The sequence below is a fragment of the Sparus aurata genome, chromosome 21 (genome assembly GCF_900880675.1).
Source record: "Sparus aurata chromosome 21, fSpaAur1.1, whole genome shotgun sequence".
NCBI classification, from domain to species: Eukaryota; Metazoa; Chordata; class Actinopteri; order Spariformes; family Sparidae; genus Sparus; species Sparus aurata.
In genome coordinates, this window is record NC_044207.1 from 14,258,511 (window position 1) to 14,278,983 (window position 20,473).

Consider the following 20,473-nt stretch of genomic DNA (forward strand, 5'->3'; position numbering starts at 1 on the left):
CAAAATGCTTATCCTGCTACAATCCCATTCTGAGGCGTGCCAAGGAGAGGTTCTCTCTCACCAAGCACCTCATCAGTGCCACTCTGCTGCAAGGAGACTTGTTCCCCCAACACAGCGGGAAGTTCCTGGATTCAGCGCTGGAAACCACTGTGGAAGCCTATCTGACACTGGACGAAGCCAAGCTGAAGACAGAATTGTCCCTGGTCTGTTAAAAAATGAAGGGTTCAAGGCTTGCAGTGGTGCACTGGCTCTCATGCAGGTTTTCGTGGAAAACAACCTCCAGGACACATTTAGTGAGTCTTCTTTAGATTCTCATCACCACACCGATGACTACAGCAGAATCAGAGAGGTGCTTCTCTACTTAAAGAGGATAAAAACATTCCTTAGGAACACCATGAACACACAATACCGCCCAGTGGCGTGCGCAGACTTTTTGAAGATCAGGGGCGAAAAGAAGGGCACTTTAGTGCGCGTTTTGGCTCCCAAGAGGATGCTTTAGTGTGCGTTTTGGCTCCCAAGAGGGTGCTTTAGTGTGCGTTTTGGCTCCCAAGAGGGCACTTTAGCGCGTGTTTTGGCTCCCAAGAGGGCAGTTTATCATGTTTTAACCAGCCAAGGGGGCAGTTTAGTGTGTTTTGCCAACCAAGAGGGCACTTCAGCATGCTTTTTGGGCTCTCAGGAGGGCACTTTAGCGCGTGTTTTGGCTCTCAGGAGGGCACTTTAGCGCGCGTTTTGGCTCTCAGGAGGGCACTTTAGCGCGTGTTTTTCAACAATTGGGCCCCCCCCTGGTGCACATCACTGATACCGCCTGAACGCACTGGCTCTCCATGGAGAAAAAGCTGATACAAACATTCCTGACTTTAACACCAAAGTCATTGAGAGGTTTGCTACTCAGAAAGACAGAAGAGCAAAGTATATGTTCAAATAATAGCTGTCACTAACTCACCCACTCACACTCACACTCACACACACACACACACACACACACACACACTAACTCACTCTATCCCACACAAAAAAACACACAACTCAGCATTTGCACACTCCAATTGGTACAATTTATGCTCCTTTGCCAGTTTTTCAGTGTTAATCTTTAAACATCATCCACTGGTAAATATTACAATAATATACAATCGTGTTGTAATTTTGTATTATAATTAGTATTTACTAATATATTTAATGTGATTGCTAAATTTTATGTTGCTAATACAGTTTTTCTTTGTATATAGTTATTTTTAATCATCATCCACCTGTAAATGTTTCTCAAGAACTTTAATTTTGTATTAAGAGTATTCACTAATATACATCTCATATCATTGTCATTATCTGTCAAACTGTTGATTTCTAAAGGGCAACTGAATGATTATTGTTTATCCCTAAAACAATGGTATCTTTTGGTTTGGGTTCTTTTATTGGGATAGTTACGTAAGCTTCTGGCACACACAGCCCCACCCAGAATATTTTTCACCAGCCGCCACTGCTTTAGAGTTTGATTTAACTTAGAGCATTTAGATATTTTCTATTTAAAGTGAACTTTTATTTAATTCTTCTTTTGATGGAAATAATAACTTAGAAAGTCCAGTAAATGACAACATAACCTGTTTCATTTTGGTAATTTAGTTTAACTGCGTTAAATACAAATAGTGAGCTATTTGTCTCAAATGTGTATTTTTAAGTAAGCAACAAATAAACCCCCCATATATCTGTTAATCTGAGAAGCAAAATAAAACCCAACTGCACTTTGAATTTATTTTGAAATGTAGAAGTTACATCGATTGTGAGTAAACTACAACATACACTAAATGCTATCAACAAACATGGAGAGGAGTAACTGATTTGTTACTTCCACTCCTCTCGTGCTGTTGTGTGACGGCCTGGATCAGTTTTGTAATGAAACAAGCTGTTTTGCTGTTTTCCAGGTTCAGAGTGTGTCTCTGCTGGCATCTCTGTGTGCCTGCTGAAGACGATTGTGTTATCTGTCATTCTGATCATCATTGTGTCCACTGTCATCAGTGTTCATGTCGTGGAGAAGCTCAAGAAGAAAAAGTAACATGAGTTACTAACAAAAGTTAGTGCAAGTTAGTGCATTAATGTAGTGATGAAAAAAGAACAACATCTGCCTTCAAATGTAGTGGAGTAGAAGAGTAAACAGAATAGAATGGATGTTTATTGTCATTGTTTAAAAACAACGAAACATAGATAGCAGCTCTTTGTATCTCTTCCCAGAGGGCGGGGGAGTCGGCCAGTGTAAATGTCTTGGAGAGGGGATAGTGTCGTCCCGATTACACACTCCGCTGCCCTTCCTGTCCTGTGTTGTTTAGCTGGAGAACCACACCGTGCAGCAGTAGGTCAGGAGGCTTTTTATCGCTGACCATTAGCAGTTGGTCAGCAGGTGGTGAGGGAGGTGAGTGTGCTTTAGTTTCCTGAGGAAGTGAAGTCTCTGTTGGGCCTTCCCCACCTGATGGGAGATGTGTGTGGTCTAGGTGAGGTCGGTCGAGATGTGAACCCCAAGCAACTTACAGCTCTCTGCCCTCTCTAGGTCCTCCCCGTGCATGTAGAGGGCAGAGAGCTCTGTGCTTTTGGATTTCTAGAAATCCACAATCAGTTTCTTGGTTTTCAAGGTGTCTAAGTCCAGGTTATTGTCCAAACACCATTCTGTCAGATTCTGAATCTCCTCCCCGTAGGCTGACTCGCTGTTATTTGTCATCAGTCCTACTATGGTTGTGTCATCAGCAAATTTGACGATGGTGTTGGTGGGGTAGATGGGGAGGCAGTCATGGGTGAAGAGAGAGTAGAGGAAGGGGATGAGGACACAACCTTGTGGTGTGCCAGTGTTCAGGATGAGAGTGGATGATGTGCAGCCTCCCATCCTGAATTTTTGTGGTCTGTTGCTGAGAAAGTCCAGTATCCATGTGCACAGTGAACTGCCTAACCAAAGGTTGCTCAGTTTGTGGATTAGTTTGTGGGGAAGACTGTGTTAAATGCTGAGCTAAAGTCCACAAACAGCACTCTTTGTCAGGAGTTCAAAAAGCTGAACAGAACAGAGACTGAACCCACAATGCAGATCTGGTGCAAAAGACAGTTTATTCTGACACAAAAAGGCTCAAAAGGAAACAAAAGCAGACCGATGAGGACACAGGGGAGAGGAACAGGTTTCAGGAGACGACAGGGCTGGGCGAGGCAGGGCTGAGGGCAGGCACATGGCAGGGCTGGAGGAAGGAAACACAAAACAGGTAAGTCAAGGCAAAAAGTGCCAGTCCTAGCAGGAGTCAAAAGTATTCTTTTGTCCCAGTCACAAGATTAAGGGACCGAGAGCGTTACCACGAGGGATGAAACGACAAACTGCCAATAAGACCGACTTATAACTGCTGTAGGTGTGAAGAGCAGGAAACCAAGTTGATGAGCAGCAGGTGTGCAGAGGAGGGTGGATGCAGTAGGTACCAGAATGCCCCGCCCAGCCCTGGGGGGAAAGAAAACATGGACACAGAGAGAGCAGAGGCGAACTGGATCCTGACAGGATCCTGACACTCTTAAAATGCATACGTGTTGGGCTGATCCAGAGGTCCGTTTCACAAAGCAGGTTTAGTGAAAACTCTGAGTCTGTTAACCCTGAAATGAGGGAAACTCTGAGTTTTCCGTTTCACAAAGGGAGGTAACTCAAACCAGAGAAAGAGGGGTAACTCTAGCCTGTTTCACAGAGAGAGGTAACTTAAGCTCTCGGTCAGTTACCATGGTAACATACTCTCTGAACCTAACCTGGTCGGGACCAGACGTCCGTTTCACAAAGCAGGTTCAACAAACTCTGAGTCTAACCCTGAACTCTGAGTTGATCTACTCTGAGATAGGAAACTCTGAGTTTTCGGTTCCAGAACACCTGATTTGAGTTAGTTTGATCAACTCGGAGTAGTTTCACCTGGAGTTAAGCGCGCGCACCACAAGTATAAAAAGACAGCGTCAATGGAGCCCCGATTCGACGAGTCACCATGGCAACGGGGAAGAAGCGGGCTTCATTTTTCACCCCACTTGAACTGGAAATATTAATGCGGTCATACAGTGAGTTTGAGCCCATTTTTAGAAGAAAGTGTAACACCGCTGCAGCAGCAAAAGAGAGGGAGACGGCGTGGGAGAGCATTGCTGCTCGGGTCAGTGCGTAAGTTTAAATGTAGTCCTTTGCAATCACAATAATATTACAGGGGGAAACTGCTTGAGTGGTAGCCTATTAATTTATTTCATTTAGGTGCAACCCCGCGGGGGAGAAGCGCACTTGGCAGCAGCTTAAGATGAAACATAAAAACATTGTTCAAACAGGTAAGACCTCGGCATAATCTCATGGGGGTACCTCATTTTGATCATGTTTTACATTGTAAAGTAAATATTAAGTGGCTGTTTGACTGTACAGTTGTTTTATCCCCAACATAATGCTGATTTCACATACATAAATGTCTTCTCATCTATATCATGTTCTGTTAAATAATTAAGCCTATTTAAACTAACACAGACTTCTACTCAGCCAACAGAAAGAAAGCAGACGCCCATAAAACGGGTGGTGGCCCAGCACCGCCACCTCTAACGGAGGCAGAGGAGCTGGCCCTAAGCCAGAACTTAGGAAGGCCAGTGGCTGAGGGAATCCCTGGAGAGAGCTCATCCTCTGAGCTCACCCCCCAAGACACAAGTGCTTTTATAAAATGTAATATGCCTAGACCTATACATATATATATATATATATATATATATATATATATATATATATATATATATATATATATATATATATATATATTAAGCCTATTCATAAAAATATTTATTTCCCTTTTATGACTTTTTTTTTTACTTTTGTTCCAACAGATTCTGATGGTGCTATCTGCCTGGTGGAGCCCCCTCCCGCCACAACAGACCTTGTAATTGTAAGTAGGCAATACTTCAAAGATTTTGTCAAATGGTAGTTTAAATATACTGAAAAGTATCACTCATCTAGGATAAGGAGTACGAGGAAACTTTATCTGCTGCCTTTACAGAGGGGAATCCAGAAAGGCCTATAGATGCAACATCTTGATATGTTACTGATAGCTCTCTTCCGATTTACATTTCTTAACATTCTGGTGGAATATAGAGTGACATTTAGCCTACACTGAAGTATTAACACATTCTCATCCTTTTTTAACAGGGCATGGCTGGGCAGCAGCAGGAGGGTCCCTCAACTTCCACTGCACAGATTGACACAGTGAGATGGATGTTCAGTAAACACCAGAGATTCGTTCTGTGGAATTCATGTGCAACTGTATAATATCCTCCTTGTATGTATTCCCAGTTACCAGTCAAAGACATTTACAAAATTCACCTGCTGAAAAAAATACAAAAAACCGACAAAGAAATGCAGTACTTGGAGCGCCAGATTAGGAAGGCAGACATAGAAACTGAAATACTGGAGCACAAGTTAGAGGTAGGTGCATGGTCACATGTGAATCATGTTAATTATGTTAACTATATTGGAACATTAATTAAACTAGCTGTTGTATTTGCAGGAAATAAAGAAGACCAAATGAAATGTGTATTATGTCTTTATTTGACTGCTGTGGTGGTGATGATGGTGATTCAATCACTAAAGTGATGATGGCATATGGCGTCTCTGACTGCTCTGCCGTCCTGCATAGCTGACAGGTGGATGGGGTCATCAGCGGGGTCTTCAATTTGTAGGGCAGGGTGTTGCTCTGCTCTAATAGTGGCAATATTATGAAGAACAACATCTGCCACAATAATATCACAGGCCCTCTCAGGGGTCACCCTGAGGTGACGTAGGCACTGGAAACGGGCTTTCAGCAGGCCTATGGTCATCTCAACCCGGGCTCTCGTCCTGCAGTGAGCCCGGTTGAAGTACTGTTGGGGGCCTGGTTCAGGGTCAGGGTAAGGGGTCAGCAGCCTAGGTTGGCATGGGTAACCCCTGTCACCCAGAAGATGGCCATCAAACTCTCCTGTAATGTATAGTGGATACATTAGATTATATTAAAAGGAGGGAGACAAGTGAAGTATTATGCAAATCTTTAGGCTGCCTACCACGTTGCAGTCTGTTGCTCAGGTTAGACTCTCGATAAATCCTTGAGTCATGAACAGACCCAGGCCACTTGGCCTCCACATTGGAAATGATATATTCAGCATCACATACGATCTTGACAGTGCAGAGAATGACAGATGTTGAACTATGATGCAGTCTTTAACATTTTGAAACAGTAGTCAATCCACATGTACCTGCACATTTATGCTGTGAATGGACTTCCTATTCACATAATCTGCTTCATTATGTGATGGAGCCATGATGGGGATGTGTGTGCCATCTATGCAGCCAATCACACTGGGAAATCCTGAAAGAAATTAAAATGAATAATCCCAGTCTAAGGTTGCAGCACAACGTCATTAACAGAATATCATTTGATATTCATTTAATAGATCTCTACGTCATTCACCTGCAATCCTGTGGAACTCCTCCTTGATGGCTCTGACAGGTTTATGTCCAGGGAAAATGACAAAGATGGGTGGTAGCCGTTTCAGGGCGAGGCACACTTTTCTGACCGCTCGGCACACAGTTGCCTTGCTCAAGTGCTCTGCATCTCCGACGTTGTACAAAAAACTCCCATTTGCAAAAAAAACGCAGCGCAACACACAATATCTGCTGGGATGTGAGAGCATGACTGCGGCTGGTAATGTTGGAAATGTAAGGACGGATTAGGTTGTGTATGTAAATGATGGACTGTGACGTGAAACGGTACCGCTCCAAAAGATAATTGTCTGGAAATGCAAGAACATCTATGCGCGGTCTGATAATCAGCTCCCGACGAATATTTAATTCTCTGCGCAGTAATGCTGCACCTTCATCCACGGGATCATTATCAAAAGGACATGCCATGGTCGTGAAAATAGTCGCCACCTAATATAACTTATAATGACTGATTTTTGCAATGATTTTCTGAAAAAACAGACGACAGAACTATACTACGCCAAAAACTCGCCTGCTGACTGAATGAATGAGGAAATCAAATACCGTGTGTGGCTGAAAGAGGGCGGAGACAGAGAACTCGAGGTTTGTTGAGAAAAACCTGGTCCCGACCAGGTTAGGTTCAGAGAGTATGTTACCATGGTAACTGACCGAGAGCTTAAGTTACCTCTCTCTGTGAAACAGGCTAGAGTTACCCCTCTTTCTCTGGTTTGAGTTACCTCCCTTTGTGAAACGGAAAACTCAGAGTTTCCCTCATTTCAGGGTTAACAGACTCAGAGTTTTCACTAAACCCCCTTTGTGAAACGGACCCCAGGTTTTTCTCAACAAACCTCGAGTTTCTCTCTGTCTCCGCCCTCTTTCAGCCACACACGGTATTTGATTTCCTCATTCATTCAGTCAGCAGGCGAGTTTTGGCGTAGTATAGTTCTGTCGTCTGTTTTTTCAGAAAATCATTGCAAAATCATTATAAGTTATATTAGGTGGCGACTATTTTCACTACCATGGCATGTCCTTTTGATAATGATGATGGGAGATGATTGTCAGACCGCGCATCGATGTTCTTGCATTTCCACACAATTATCTTTTTGAGCGGTACCGTTTCACGTCACAGTCCATCATTTACACAACCTAATCCGTCCTTACATTTCCAACATTACCAACCGAAGTCATGCTCTCATATCGCTGCGTTTTTTTGCAAATGGGAGTTTTTTGTACAACGTCGGAGATGCAGAGCACTTGAGCAAGGCAACTGTGTGCCGAGCGGTCAGAAAAGTGTGCCTCGCCCTGAAACGGCTACCACCCATCTTTGTCATTTTCCCTGGACATAAACCTGTCAGAGCCATCAAGGAGGAGTTCCACAGGATTGCAGGTGAATGACGTAGAGATCTATTAAATGAATATCAAATAATATTCTGTTAATGACGTTGTGCTGCAACCTTAGACTGGGATTATTCATTTTAATTTCTTTCAGGATTTCCCAGTGTGATTGGCTGCATAGATGGCACACACATCCCCATCATGGCTCCATCACATAATGAAGCAGATTATGTGAATAGAAAGTCCATTCACAGCATAAATGTGCAGGTACATGTGGATTGACTACTGTTTCAAAATGTTAAAGACTGCATCATAGTTCACCATCTGTCATTCTCTGCACTGTCAAGATCGTATGTGATGCTGCATACATCATTTCCAATGTGGAGGCCAAGTGGCCTGGGTCTGTTCATGACTCAAGGATTTATCAAGAGTCTAACCTGAGCAACAGACTGCAACGTGGTAAGCAGCCTAAAGATTTGCATAATACTTCACTTGTCTCCCTCCTTTTAATATAATCTAATGTATCCACTATACATTACAGGAGAGTTTGATGGCCATCTTCTGGGTGACAGGGGTTACCCATGCCAACCTAGGCTGCTGACCCCTTACCCTGACCCTGAACCAGGCCCCCATCAGAATTTCAACCGGGCTCACTGCAGGACGAGAGCCCGGGTTGAGATGACCATAGGCCTGCTGAAAGCCCGTTTCCAGTGCCTAAGTCACCTCAGGGTGACCCCTTAGAGGGCCTGTGATATTATTGTGGCATGTGTTGTTCTTCATAATATTGCCACTATTAGAGGAGAGCAACACCCTGCCCTACAAATTGAAGACCCCGCTGATGACCCCATCCACCTGTCAGCTATGCAGGACGGCAGAGCAGTCAGAGACGCCATATGCCATCATCACTTTAGTGATTGAATCACCATCATCACCACCACAGCAGTCAAATAAAGACATAATACACATTTCATTTGGTCTTGTTTATTTCCTGCAAATACAACAGCTAGTTTAATTAATGTTCCAATATAGTTAACATAATTAACATGATTCACATGTGACCATGCACCTACCTCTAACTTGTGCTCCAGTATTTCAATTTCTATGTCTGCCTTCCTAATCTGGCGCTCCAAGTACTGCATTTCTTTGTTGGTTTTTTGTATTTTTTTCAGCAGGGGAATTTTGTAAATGTCTTTGACTGGTAACTGGGAATACATACAAGGACAACATTATACAGTTGCACATGAATTCCACAGAACAAATCTCTGGTGTTTACTGAACATCCATCTCACTGTGTCAATCTGTGCAGTGGAAGTTGAGGGACCCTCCTGCTGCTGCCCAGCCATGCCCTGTTAAAAAAGGATGAGAATGTGTTAATACTTCAGTGTAGGCTAAATGTCACTCTATATTCCACCAGAATGTTAAGAAATGTAAATCGGAAGAGAGCTATCAGTAACATATCAAGATGTTACCTCTATAGGCCTTTCTGGATCCCCCTCTGTAAAGGCAGCAGATAAAGTTTCCTCGTACTCCTTATCCTAGATGAGTGATACTTTTCAGTATATTTAAACTACCATTTGACAAAATCTTTGAAGTATTGCCTACTTACAATTACAAGGTCTGTTGTGGTGGGAGGGGGCTCCACCAGGCAGATAGCACCATTAGAATCTTTTGGGACAAAAGTAAAAAAAAAAAGTCATGAAAGGGAAATAAATATTTTTATGAATAGGCTAAAAAATAAAAAATAAAAAAAATTATATATATATATATATATATATATATATATATATATATATATATATTATGAAAGCACTTGTGTCTTGGGGGGTGAGCTCAGAGGATGAGCTCTCTCCAGGGATTCCCTCAGCCACTGGCCTTCCTAAATTCTGGCTTAGGGCCAGCTCCTCTGCCTCCGTTAGAGGTGGCGGTGCTGGGCCACCACCCGTTTTACGGGCGTCTGCTTTCTTTCTGTTGGCAGAGTAGAAGTCTGTGTTAGTTTAAATAGGCTTAATTATTTAACAGAACATGATATAGATGAGAAGACATTTATGTGTGTGAAAACAGCATTATGTTGGGGATAAAACAACTGTACAGTCAAACAGCCACTTAATATTTACTTTACAATGTAAAACATGATTATGATTATGCCGAGGTCTTACCTGTTTGAACAATGTTTTTATGTTTCATCTTAAGCTGCTGCCAAGTGCGCTTCTCCCCCGCGGGGTTGCACCTAAATGAAATAAATTAATAGGCTACCACTCAAGTTTCCCCCTGTAATATTATTGTGATTGCAAAGGACTACATTTAAACTTACGCGTTGACCCGAGCAGCAATGCTCTCCCACGCAGTCAGCGGTGTTACACTTTCTTCTAAAAATGGGCTCAAACTCACTGTATGACCGCATTAATATTTCCAGGTCAAGTGGGGTGAAAAACATAGCCCTCCTCTTCCCCGTTGCCATGGTGACTCGTCGAATCGGGGCTCCATTGACGCTGTCTTTTTATACTTGTGGTGCACGCGCTTAACTCAAGGTGAAACTACTCCGAGTTGATCAAACCAACTCAAATCAGCTGTTCTGGAACCGAAAACTCAGAGTTTCTTATCTCAGAGTAGATCAACTCAACTCAGAGTTCAGGATTAGACTCAGAGTTTGTTGAACCTGCTTTGTGAAACGGACCCCAGGTGTGTAAGGGCTGTGTGGAGTGCTGTGTTGACTTGTTCGTCAACCTGTTCGCTCAGTAAGCAAACTGGTGTTGGTCCAGGTCAGCAGGGATGATGGATTTTGTGTGAGAGGCACAGTGAGCGTCATCCTCCGTCCTTAGACCCTCGACTCGAGTGAGGAAAAACTTGCCATATATGTGTATATATATATATATATATATATATATATATATATATATATATATATATGCCTGTATGTATATATATATATATGCCTGTATGTATATATATATATATATATATATATATATATATATATATATATATGCCTGTATATATACACATTGTTAAATTAAGCAATATTACCCAAGAGGGTGTGCTTTAACGTCATTTGTGCTCAAATGACGTTAAAGCACACCCTCTCGAGTAATATTGCGATTATACAACTAATGCCAACAAAATTAAAATGTATGGATCCCGGGCTTGCACAAGTTAAAACACTGACTCAGTCACCTACTACTTCACACGACAGCCAGCGACACTGCTCTCCACGTTAAAGTATCTCCACCTTGTCCACACGTAAAACAGGAAGAAAGACCATGATGCACTTTTGTAACAATAACATTACTCAATACTGCCGCCTTAAGTCCATAATCTGCAACAACACCATAACCTGTGCCAATACACTTACACTCTAACTCATCTTTTCCTCACATTTAAAGGATGTCACACACAAAATGAAATAACAAAAACACATATATTGACATTTATGAACCCCGAGAACTACATTTAACCCAAGTGGGAAATCTTATTTACCACCCGGTTACAATACCCTGAGTTTTTGAGCTGTTTTTCTTCTTTTTTCTAAGAGTGGGTCCCTCTTTTGTTTGTATTGTGCAGTGTGAAGCCCACAGGGGGGCGTGCACATTCCAGCAGCTGATTTATGTTATTGATGCACAGTGCACAGACATGGCCATTTTGTGAAATACTTTTGCAGGGATGATGTGATGAAAAATACATCTACAATACAGAAGTATTTAATTCTAAAGTGGATTTCCAAAAGGATAAATTCAATTCTATCAGTATGTGACGAGGGGCAATAAGGGAGGAAAATTCAGGGGGAAGCTGAAGAAAGCCACCTGGGGACTTCGTTGGAAAATAGAAACGGACAACCAGGCTCATTACCGAATAGGCAGAGACGTGAGTTATAAAGTAAATTAAAGGTTTTATTTTAAACCATAATCAAAATAATTAACGTAAACAGAGGGGCTGGAACTGCTGAGAGGGAAAAGAAAGGGTAAATGAGCAACCGAAAACTCAATCAAATCAGTAAGGTGAATATAAATAACTTTATTACAATTATCTTTTAAAAAGGCCTCAATATGAAATATTTAAAGTCTGTCCAACTACGACTATGAAAAAATAAAACTTAGCTGAGACCGTATGTGGAGCGGCAGACTACACAGAGGCAGTGTCCAGGGCTGCTACCACTACTTACCTCCAGTGCAGCACAGCAAACTCTCAGCAAAATGGTGCAGTCAGTAGTGTACATATACCCATGTGTTTACTTACATGCAAGAAGTGAAGGGACCTTACCACAGGTGCCTAACCTGCCAACAATATGGGTTCTCTGTCATGATTCGGGATTCGGTGTCTTTTGTTATATTTTCTGTTTTAGTTTGACTTTATGCCCTTTTTGTGTCTTTTCTGTCTCTGCATTGTCTCTCTTTTTTTTTTTTTTACCTCTGTGTTTTCCCCTCCCATCTTGTTGCATGTTTGTCTCCCTCTGTCTGTCAGTGTTGTCTCAGACTGGCCAGGGCTGACCTATTTTCTGCCCATCAGACTCCTCTCACCTGCTGCTCCACTCACCTGTCCTCTTCCCTCCCCTCTCACCTCACCTGTTCCTCGTCTTGTCATTAGTGTTTGTGTATTTAGTCTTTGTTCTCCCTGCACTTCTTGTTAGTTCATTTTGATGTCTTCCCTGTTGGTATGTTTTGGATTTTGACTCTTATTTTCGCATTTTGATTTTAACTTCGTTTTTTGTTGCGCTTGGTTGAAGCTGTTTTGTTACTGCAAAACTAAACTAAAGGGGAAACTGTGGGCAAAACAGCAGTGTTATTGTGCAGGTGAACCACTTGTGGCAGCAGACATAAACACAGAGAGCACTCTGGTGAGGGGCAAACAGAGGGGTATTGCACAAAACTAGGATAAGGGATTAAGCCGGGATATCTTGGTTATCCTGGCTCAATTTATCCGTGATCCGGTTGCACAAAAGCAGGATAGGGGGCAGTAGGATCTGTTATGGTATAAGTTACCATGGAGATTTATTCTGTGGAGCTAGCCTGCTCCAGACCAGGCTAACAGCCAGGCTAAGATTAATCCTAGTGATTCACCTGTATTTCCACCATCAATCCTGTGAGGAATTAATGTGTTTTACAGCATGTCCATGGTCTTTCTAAGTATGTTGCATCACTTTAATTATCCTGTATTAAAATATTACATATATATTGTCATTTTTCCTTTCATTTAAATCTGTTGGCTGTTTGTAATTGCAACAGTCTTTTTATATTTATTCAAGTGGTAGTATTATTACTTGGGCCAAGTGTTAAATTGCTATGTAATGAAGACTGCTTGCCAAATTGCCATCAGAGATTTCATAAATATGTTTTATTGCAGTAATTGAGATAACAAAACATGGCTGATGAAGTTGCAAAGGTGTTTTCAATGAAATCTGTGACACACACACACACACGATTTTTTGCAAGTGGGAGCTTTCTTTATTCTGTTGGGGATGTAGAGAACCTCAATAAAGGAACCATTTGCCGCACAATAGGTGTTTGTATGGAGCTGAAGTCATTCAACATATTCATCACCTTCCCTGGCCACAAAAGACCCCTCCACATCAAGGAGTTTTACAAGATTGCAGGTAACCTCAATTTCAACGTGCAACCATTACTTTCTAATTTGATCGGTCACAGTTGGATACTCACTATTTTTTGTTACAGCTGGATTGTACACACATCAGGATCAAACGCCCCTCAGGAGAACATGAGGGAGATTACATTAACAGGACATCCTTCCACAGCATCAATGTTCAGGTAAGAGTGATTTGTGGTTACTGTGACCTACATAAATTAATTCTGTGCAATAAATGACCTTAATAGGTTACAACTTCACATTTCAGATGATCTGTGATGCTGGCTGCCTTTTTTTTAGAGGAAAGTGGCCTGGCTCAGTGCATGACTCCAGAGCCTTTTGGGCTAGTCCAATTTACAAGAGACTTTCACAAGGTAAGCCACACATTTTATTTGTACTGTAAGCACCTTGGACATCATGAGTGTTTAACTCTGCTGTGTAGTTTTCTAAATGATATCTTGCATTATCAGGCGAATTCTCTGGTGTGCTGCTGGGAGACAAAGGCTATACCTGTGAGTCATTCCTCTCGACTCCCTATGCACACAGAAAGACAAGGGCTCGAATCGAGATGACCTTCGGCCTTCTGAAATCTCGGTTTCAGTGCCTGCACCACCTGAGGGTTTATTTGGCAGTCATTTCTCTTGGTTGCTTGGATCCTGGAATAGAAAGAGCAAAAGAAACAAAGATTCAAACACTGTATTGCACTTATGGTTACTGTGTGCACTGAAATACTCACTTATCTTTCTAGTTTCTGGATTTCCAGGTCCAGTTTCCTGAGTGTCCCACGTTTAATTTCAAGCTCCATTTCTTGGTGCTTTCTCTTCTTCAATTTGATTTTAATGTCTGCCAGCTCTCTGTTTCTCCAGGTGCTTTGCATACAGTATTCTGACAGTTTGTGAAGTCTGTAAAAGAAATGTCAATTAGCACAGCAGGATTTGTGCATAATGTAGATTTACTTTAGCCAATACTCACAATGTTACCAGGCTGTTTAGGGGACTGTGCAGCATCTGGGTCCTGTTACACATATATTTTCTATTAGCACCACATCACTGACTTCATACTTTATGGACTAAATAAGCAGGATATTTCCATAAAATTGACGTATCTCAAGCCTTCTGGAGTCCAGTGACATGGTCTCCTCATCTGCAGAAGTGCATTCTGCAGCTGCAGATGTGCCTTCCCCCTGCCATATACATACATGTATTGAGAGAACTTTAATTAAGATTTCACAGGACATACCCACCCTTTGATTTGAATACAATGTACTAACCGGATCATCTTCTGGTGGCTCCAAAAGTGTAACTGTGTTCCCAGACACTGTAAGGAAATCCAAAGTCAGACAGTATAATATATTTGACTGTGTTCCAAGTGCAGTAGTACTGCAGTATGTACCTTGGATGAAGCGGACAGTTTCTGCGGCTGGGACAGAGTCTGTTACTGTCCCTCCCTGGATCCCCTCCATCACCGGCCTCCCTTTATTTAAATGGAGTACCAGCTCCTCTGCTGGGGTCGTATCCTGGTTTGGTGGGCCCCCCTGTGCCATTTAACTGCTACAATCATACAGACAGTCAACATGTCAGCAGACACCTAATCTATTCACCTCATTTGTTCACTGTTATCTACTTTAAAGTCACCAGCCTGCAAAATGTTCTTGTATTTAATTTTAACTTGCTGCCAGGTCATTTTATAGCCAGACAAGTTTGTTCTTTATGAAGGAGAGAAAGATCAAATAGATAAAAACATAACCTTAATCTATTATGAGAAAAATAGATTAAACAACACACGTGGATAATTCTTTGCACTTAATCATACTCTACATTTCCTGAGTAACATGCAAAATGTACAACAGTTGATTAGTGGACTTTAAAAGTAACTCCTTTAGTCCTTTAATTGTAGCCTAATTATGACAGTTCCAGTGGAGCACTGTTTATTAATTGTACAGTTTTGAACTACTTACGCATTAAGCCAGTCCGCTATTGTCTGCCAGGTTTTCTCTCATTCTTTAATTACGGCACTGGTAATGCCTTTTTTTCTTATGTCTTTCACCTCTTCATAGAACTCTGTCAGGAGCTGTTGTTCAGCAGCCGTGAGATATGAAGCGCGACTCTTATCCATGTTTCCATCGGTGATTCTGTGAGCGATCGCGAGGTCTATTTAAGTCTGCCGTGAACACGCACTTATCCCGACTATCTACACCTGGCTTGACATAGCCGCGCCTTTTCATCCTGGCTTGGCAAACGTGCAACCAATTAAGCCAGGATGCGCCGAGCAGACTAGGTCAAGCCGCGCTTGCTCAGTTATCCTGGATATCTTTATTCTACTTATGTGCAATACCCCTCTGGTGTTCTTCACATGGACAGCTGCTGGGACACATAACACTGTCAGCCACAGCAGAGACAGAGCAGGAAGCAGAGGCAGAATGATGACACACAGGTGCCTTTTTAGTTTGCCGCTGATAAGGGAATTTGTTGAAGGAGGAGTTGAGTCAAGGCTGCATTCATCAACACACCTTGCTCTGCACTAGGGGAGTATACCCCATCACATGTAGGGTTACATAATCCTGGACCAGTGGGTGACCAGATCAGATGATAGAGGGGACAAATATTTTGTCATTTCCCGACAATGATCTTGGATGTATTACTAGAATTGGATACAGTGCTCAAAGATGGTCCATCAGTATTTTTTAATACTTGAGGTTTTTACATACCCTCTTCACATGTCTGCAGCTCAGCTTCTTCCAAGTTTACAATTCATAGCAAAGAAAAATCAAGATTTTAGATCAAACAGGAAAAAGAACAAACAGACATCCCCCACCCTAACAACAAAAGAATAAAAGAAGGTGGTTAAAAAGAGATTTATGGCTACACTGTAAAAAAAATTCTGTAGAATTTACGGTAAAATACTGGCAGCTGTGGTTGCCAGAACTTTACCATAGAAAATACGGTCACATTGTAACTGTAAATTTCACATTAGAGAACTGTTATTTGTTTACGGTAATTTGCTGTAAAAATAACAGTTATCATATAAACCTGTTTACGGTAAATTCTTTTAAAAATAACATATATACTGTAAACCTAATTACAGTCCATCAGTGAAAAAACACGGTAAAACTAAGATATATTACGGTATTTTATTGCAAAGTTCAACTACGGTAAAATACTGGCAGCTGTGGTTGCCAGAATTTCACCGTAAAAAATATGGTACAACACACATGGAATTACAGTTTGTTGGCGTAGATTTTACAGTCAGCAAATGCAAATGGTAAATTATAAAGGAAATAACCAATTAAGCCCATTGTAAACCAAAGTACAGACTATAATTGATAAACTTTAAGAACATCTCTTTGCATATACACATTCTCTTTGAAAAACAGAACTTGTCTAGTATACTCACAAGGCAGTGTTGACATCTTCAAAAGACAGTGTGTGTCCATACATATGAAGGATAGTCCATGGTAGAAGAAATAAACATCATGAAAAAAGGAGCCACTTGCCCTGTGTTGATCAACACTAATGAGTCACTGAGTCCAGACTTGGCTGAAGAGGGCTCTTAACATGGACATGGTGTTCAAGAAACTGGAACTTAAAGCATTCAGCAGTCACCAGTTCTGCTTGAAGACTCATGTGTTGTCCATCTGGTGTCCACTGTAGACTGGCATGATCCTCTCTGCAGCCAGAAAAAAGAAACAAAGCAAAGGTTAGATTGATGCAGTGCCTGAGCATGATGCCTACAGAGATAAATTCAGCCTTCTGCTGTTAAACTGAGCTCCAATGAGCTATACATAGAATGAAACCAATACTCTGGAATATAGTTTTGCAGGTCATCAGGAGTATTTCATTTATTTTATTGTATTAGTGTGAAAAGTAGAAACAGTCACTTTTCAGGACTAAGTGATCATCAGTATTTGTTTCACCCTTGTCGAATTGCAGCCTAAATCCTGAATCCTGTCCATAATACTGATTTTTTTTTTCTACTGTATGTTTGTATGAAGCTGTTGGCACCGTTCACTTGAGGGAGATCGATTGAGTGTAGTTTGAGTGCTTGCATCTACTCATTTGCTACACTGACATAAACCATAGCTTACCTCTAATTAGCCTTGACAAGACTGGTGTTTGAGTCATTGGGTCCAGACTTGACTGAAGACAGGTGGGACAGAGTCTTATACAGACATGTTACAATGTGAAGGAAACTGGAACTTTGGGCAGGTGTTGTCATCATTCCTGCTTGAAAATTCACCAGCAGTCTTCAACAAGGTGTTTACTGTGGACTGGCATGAATCTCTCTGCAACCAGACAAAGAAAGACAACAAAGAAAACATTGTTAATGATAATAATGATAATTATTATTATATAGCACTTACACTGTTGCAAAGTGTTTCCCGCAACAACAACAAAAAACAAAACATTAATTAAAGAAGTTGGAACAGAAAAAAAATTAAATGGTGAATGAAGAGTAGGTTTAAAAAATCTCATAAAAAGGCCATCCTATAAATATGATTTCAGGAGGCGCTTAAAACAGTTAACAGATTTAGCAGATCTAATAGATTGAGAGAGACTGAGGGAGAAACTGTGGAGAGTGACTACAGCTGAAAACACACAATCCTTTGGATTTGACATCGAATCAGTGATTTTGATTTTTTTAAGGATAGTTCTGAGGATTTACCCTTAAGGAACTCCAGATAACAGGGTAGTAGACATATATGGGAGACATAATTATTGATGTGGCCATGTAAGTATTTGACAGGTATGAAGAAACAAAAACATTTAATGGCAGCACCAGTTCAGAAGCTAATCTATTTAAATGTACTCACTGAAGCTGAGTGCTGATAACGATGACTACGAATCAGAGTACTGGCCATACCGCATTCCTGCAAAGTTGATTGCCTTACATTATCCAGCTGCACCGTGCTGTGGAGAAGGTGAAATTATTTGTTAAAAAATTGTATGGCTAAGGTGTTAAAGGGATCATTCTCACTTGTTATGTTATCTTTGAATTCGCCTAGATCAAGTGTCAATAAATGTTTCCTTCGTAATACATCCAAGTCTCCTTGTATCATCTTTTATTAAGAGTAAACCAGTTTCTCCATTATCAAAGTCTTAACCGACTTGCTACAGAAGTTACAGCTAAACATTTTTCTAGCATTAGCAACGTTAGCTGTAACGTTAGCGACTTCTCAGAGCCCTTAAGTGACTCTTTTATTCGGCAAAAAAGCAGATAGTGACATGTCCAGCAACTTTTAAGATATAGCTACCTGAACTCCTCTGCTTGAAAGTCAACGAATAAGAGCTAACGTGGCTCTGCGGCTAGCTAACGTTAATCAGACAGTCTCAATGAGCTGTGAATGTGCTTACCTGAAGAAGAGACTCTGCTCCTGTGGGCGCCAAGAAATGGCTGTGACCTGAAATTTCAAGCTTCCGTTAACTCGCGGTCCTCTCTCTCTCTCTCTCTCTCGCTCTCTCTCTCTCTCTCTTCTCTGTCTTGTCTGTCTGTATCTATCTATCTATCTATCTGTCTATCTAGCTGTGTGTCTGTGGCTGTGTCCAAATTCAGGGGCACCATCCTTCGGAGTGCGTATTTGAAGTGCAATTACGTCACTAAGCCGCGCGAAGCCTGTCCAAATTCAAAGTGTGCTCCAAATGCTCCCCACAAATGCCTCCTTCTTTTGCCTGTTCCTGGAGGACACACCGCTACTATCCTTCGCGGCTACAAATTGCCCAAGATTCATTGCGCGCCTAAAGAGAAGAAATAAATAAATAAATAATGGCGACCTCAAGTGGCGCAGATCTCGCATTCAAATGTAAGTATTGGGTCTATACTCCGTTTTTAGTCATTTGAGCGTCAAACGCCAGATATGTTAAACTTCAAGGGACCTTAAAACCTCAAAATATCAGTTAAAATACGTTGGTAATGCTCAACTTAATGCCTTTTACTTTCAACCATTAGACGTTCAGAGGTTGACTTATATCTTATATCGTATTGTGACTGTGGAGATGTTATAGACTCGTTTTACTTCATGTACATAAATGGACCAAGATGAACAGATTTAGATCAAGCTGTGATCCGTGTAAAGTCTAGTTAAACGTTGGAATAAAGAGCTATGTTTATGATTATTATCCTTATGATTATATTATTTTGCTGTATTAGAACTCTTTGGTGTGTTTAACATTTCATCGTGTTTTAGGGAGTAAACAGAGAAGCTTCATCACTGTCCGAAGTCAGAACATTTGTTCACAGGGCGAAGCATTCCGCCGGCTGGACGGGAGTATGGCTATAATATATAATAATAATAATAAATAGCCGATTTGTCAGTCCTGATGTCACTTTTTGTAAATCTTTGCATCCCTGTTTAAATGTGATCTTGAGTTTACCTTTTCTCTTGCTTCGAGGAGGGAGGATGAAGAAGGACACGAGGCTGCAGAGAGGATGGAGAGGCTCTTCTCTGCTCCAGAGGACAATCCTTACATTATTTCTGTTATTTAGTTAAATGTATGAGTTATTTTTAAATTATTTGTTCATAATTGTTCATTTTATATAATTCATGACATAAAATATTGTTTTATTGTTACACATTGTCTATTCCATTCGGTATTCAAAGCGTAAGTACAATTTATAACAACAAACGGCATCAAGTGCTACTTTTCAGGGACAACAAGGGATTGAATGTTTTCTTTTATTATTAAGGTCTTAACATTTACGACCATTTACAAAATTACAGCATAAATAACTATTAACAGATTATTATTAACTATTAACAAAAATAATAATTATTAAAAACAATATTAAAACAGTAACAGATGATGGACAGCAACAGGCTGAGCAGGAGTCCCTGCAGTGCTGCTGGATTGGATGGAGTCTGTGGGACATCATCTGGGTCGGTACTCAGGGTGTTTGGGGGTCCAGTCTCCTCTGTCCACCACATCCTCCATCAACTGGGTCTGCAGTTCTGACTCCATCCACGGCTGCCATGTCACTAAGAATGTTTTAAGAAAGAGGCAAGAATTATAATTTCATACTCTAATTATAATAATAATAATAATGATCATAATAAATTACAATAAACAAAACTCTCTACCAAACATTTTAAATACAATGCCTTTG

The 20,473-nt window shown here is 41.1% G+C and overlaps 2 protein-coding genes and 2 long non-coding RNA genes across 4 annotated transcripts; 2 read left to right on the forward strand and 2 right to left on the reverse strand.

Annotated features, from left to right (window-relative positions):
* Positions 1-5,570: 5,570 nt before the first annotated feature.
* LOC115572647 (putative nuclease HARBI1) lies at positions 5,571-6,645 on the reverse strand. Its single transcript, XM_030402975.1, has 4 exons — positions 6,456-6,645; positions 6,241-6,353; positions 6,049-6,160; positions 5,571-5,966 (listed from the first exon to the last, which is right to left on the reverse strand). Exons 2-4 carry the CDS (start codon positions 6,304-6,306, stop codon positions 5,590-5,592), a joined length of 555 nt encoding a protein of 184 aa, XP_030258835.1. The 5' UTR covers positions 6,307-6,353; positions 6,456-6,645; the 3' UTR covers positions 5,571-5,589.
* A 1,051-nt stretch (positions 6,646-7,696) lies between these two features.
* Positions 7,697-8,735, forward strand: LOC115572649 (putative nuclease HARBI1). Its single transcript, XM_030402977.1, has 4 exons — positions 7,697-7,853; positions 7,956-8,068; positions 8,149-8,260; positions 8,343-8,735. The coding sequence occupies exons 2-4, from the start codon at positions 8,003-8,005 to the stop codon at positions 8,540-8,542; spliced, it is 378 nt and encodes a 125-aa protein (XP_030258837.1). The 5' UTR covers positions 7,697-7,853; positions 7,956-8,002; the 3' UTR covers positions 8,543-8,735.
* A 211-nt stretch (positions 8,736-8,946) lies between these two features.
* On the reverse strand, positions 8,947-9,330 carry LOC115572654 (uncharacterized). The gene is made up of 3 exons (XR_003982122.1): positions 9,271-9,330; positions 9,091-9,147; positions 8,947-9,003 (listed from the first exon to the last, which is right to left on the reverse strand). It is a non-coding gene; the product is annotated as an uncharacterized LOC115572654 (long non-coding RNA).
* A 9,796-nt stretch (positions 9,331-19,126) lies between these two features.
* On the forward strand, positions 19,127-19,804 carry LOC115572655 (uncharacterized). Its single transcript, XR_003982123.1, has 3 exons — positions 19,127-19,172; positions 19,557-19,637; positions 19,762-19,804. It is a non-coding gene; the product is annotated as an uncharacterized LOC115572655 (long non-coding RNA).
* The last annotated feature ends 669 nt before the right edge of the window (positions 19,805-20,473 follow it).

Excerpts from the sequence above, each read along its gene's own strand:
- LOC115572647 (XM_030402975.1), bottom strand. The coding sequence starts at position 6,306 with ATGGCTCCATCACATAATGAAGCAGATTATGTGAATAGGAAGTCCATT. Across the intron at positions 6,161-6,240 it reads TTCACAGCATAAATGTGCAG|ATCGTATGTGATGCTGAATA; the intron begins GTACATGTGGAT and ends TGCACTGTCAAG. Across the intron at positions 5,967-6,048 it reads GAGCAACAGACTGCAACGTG|GAGAGTTTGATGGCCATCTT; the intron begins GTAGGCAGCCTA and ends TATACATTACAG.
- LOC115572649 (XM_030402977.1), top strand. The coding sequence starts at position 8,003 with ATGGCTCCATCACATAATGAAGCAGATTATGTGAATAGAAAGTCCATT. Across the intron at positions 8,069-8,148 it reads TTCACAGCATAAATGTGCAG|ATCGTATGTGATGCTGCATA; the intron begins GTACATGTGGAT and ends TGCACTGTCAAG. Across the intron at positions 8,261-8,342 it reads GAGCAACAGACTGCAACGTG|GAGAGTTTGATGGCCATCTT; the intron begins GTAAGCAGCCTA and ends TATACATTACAG.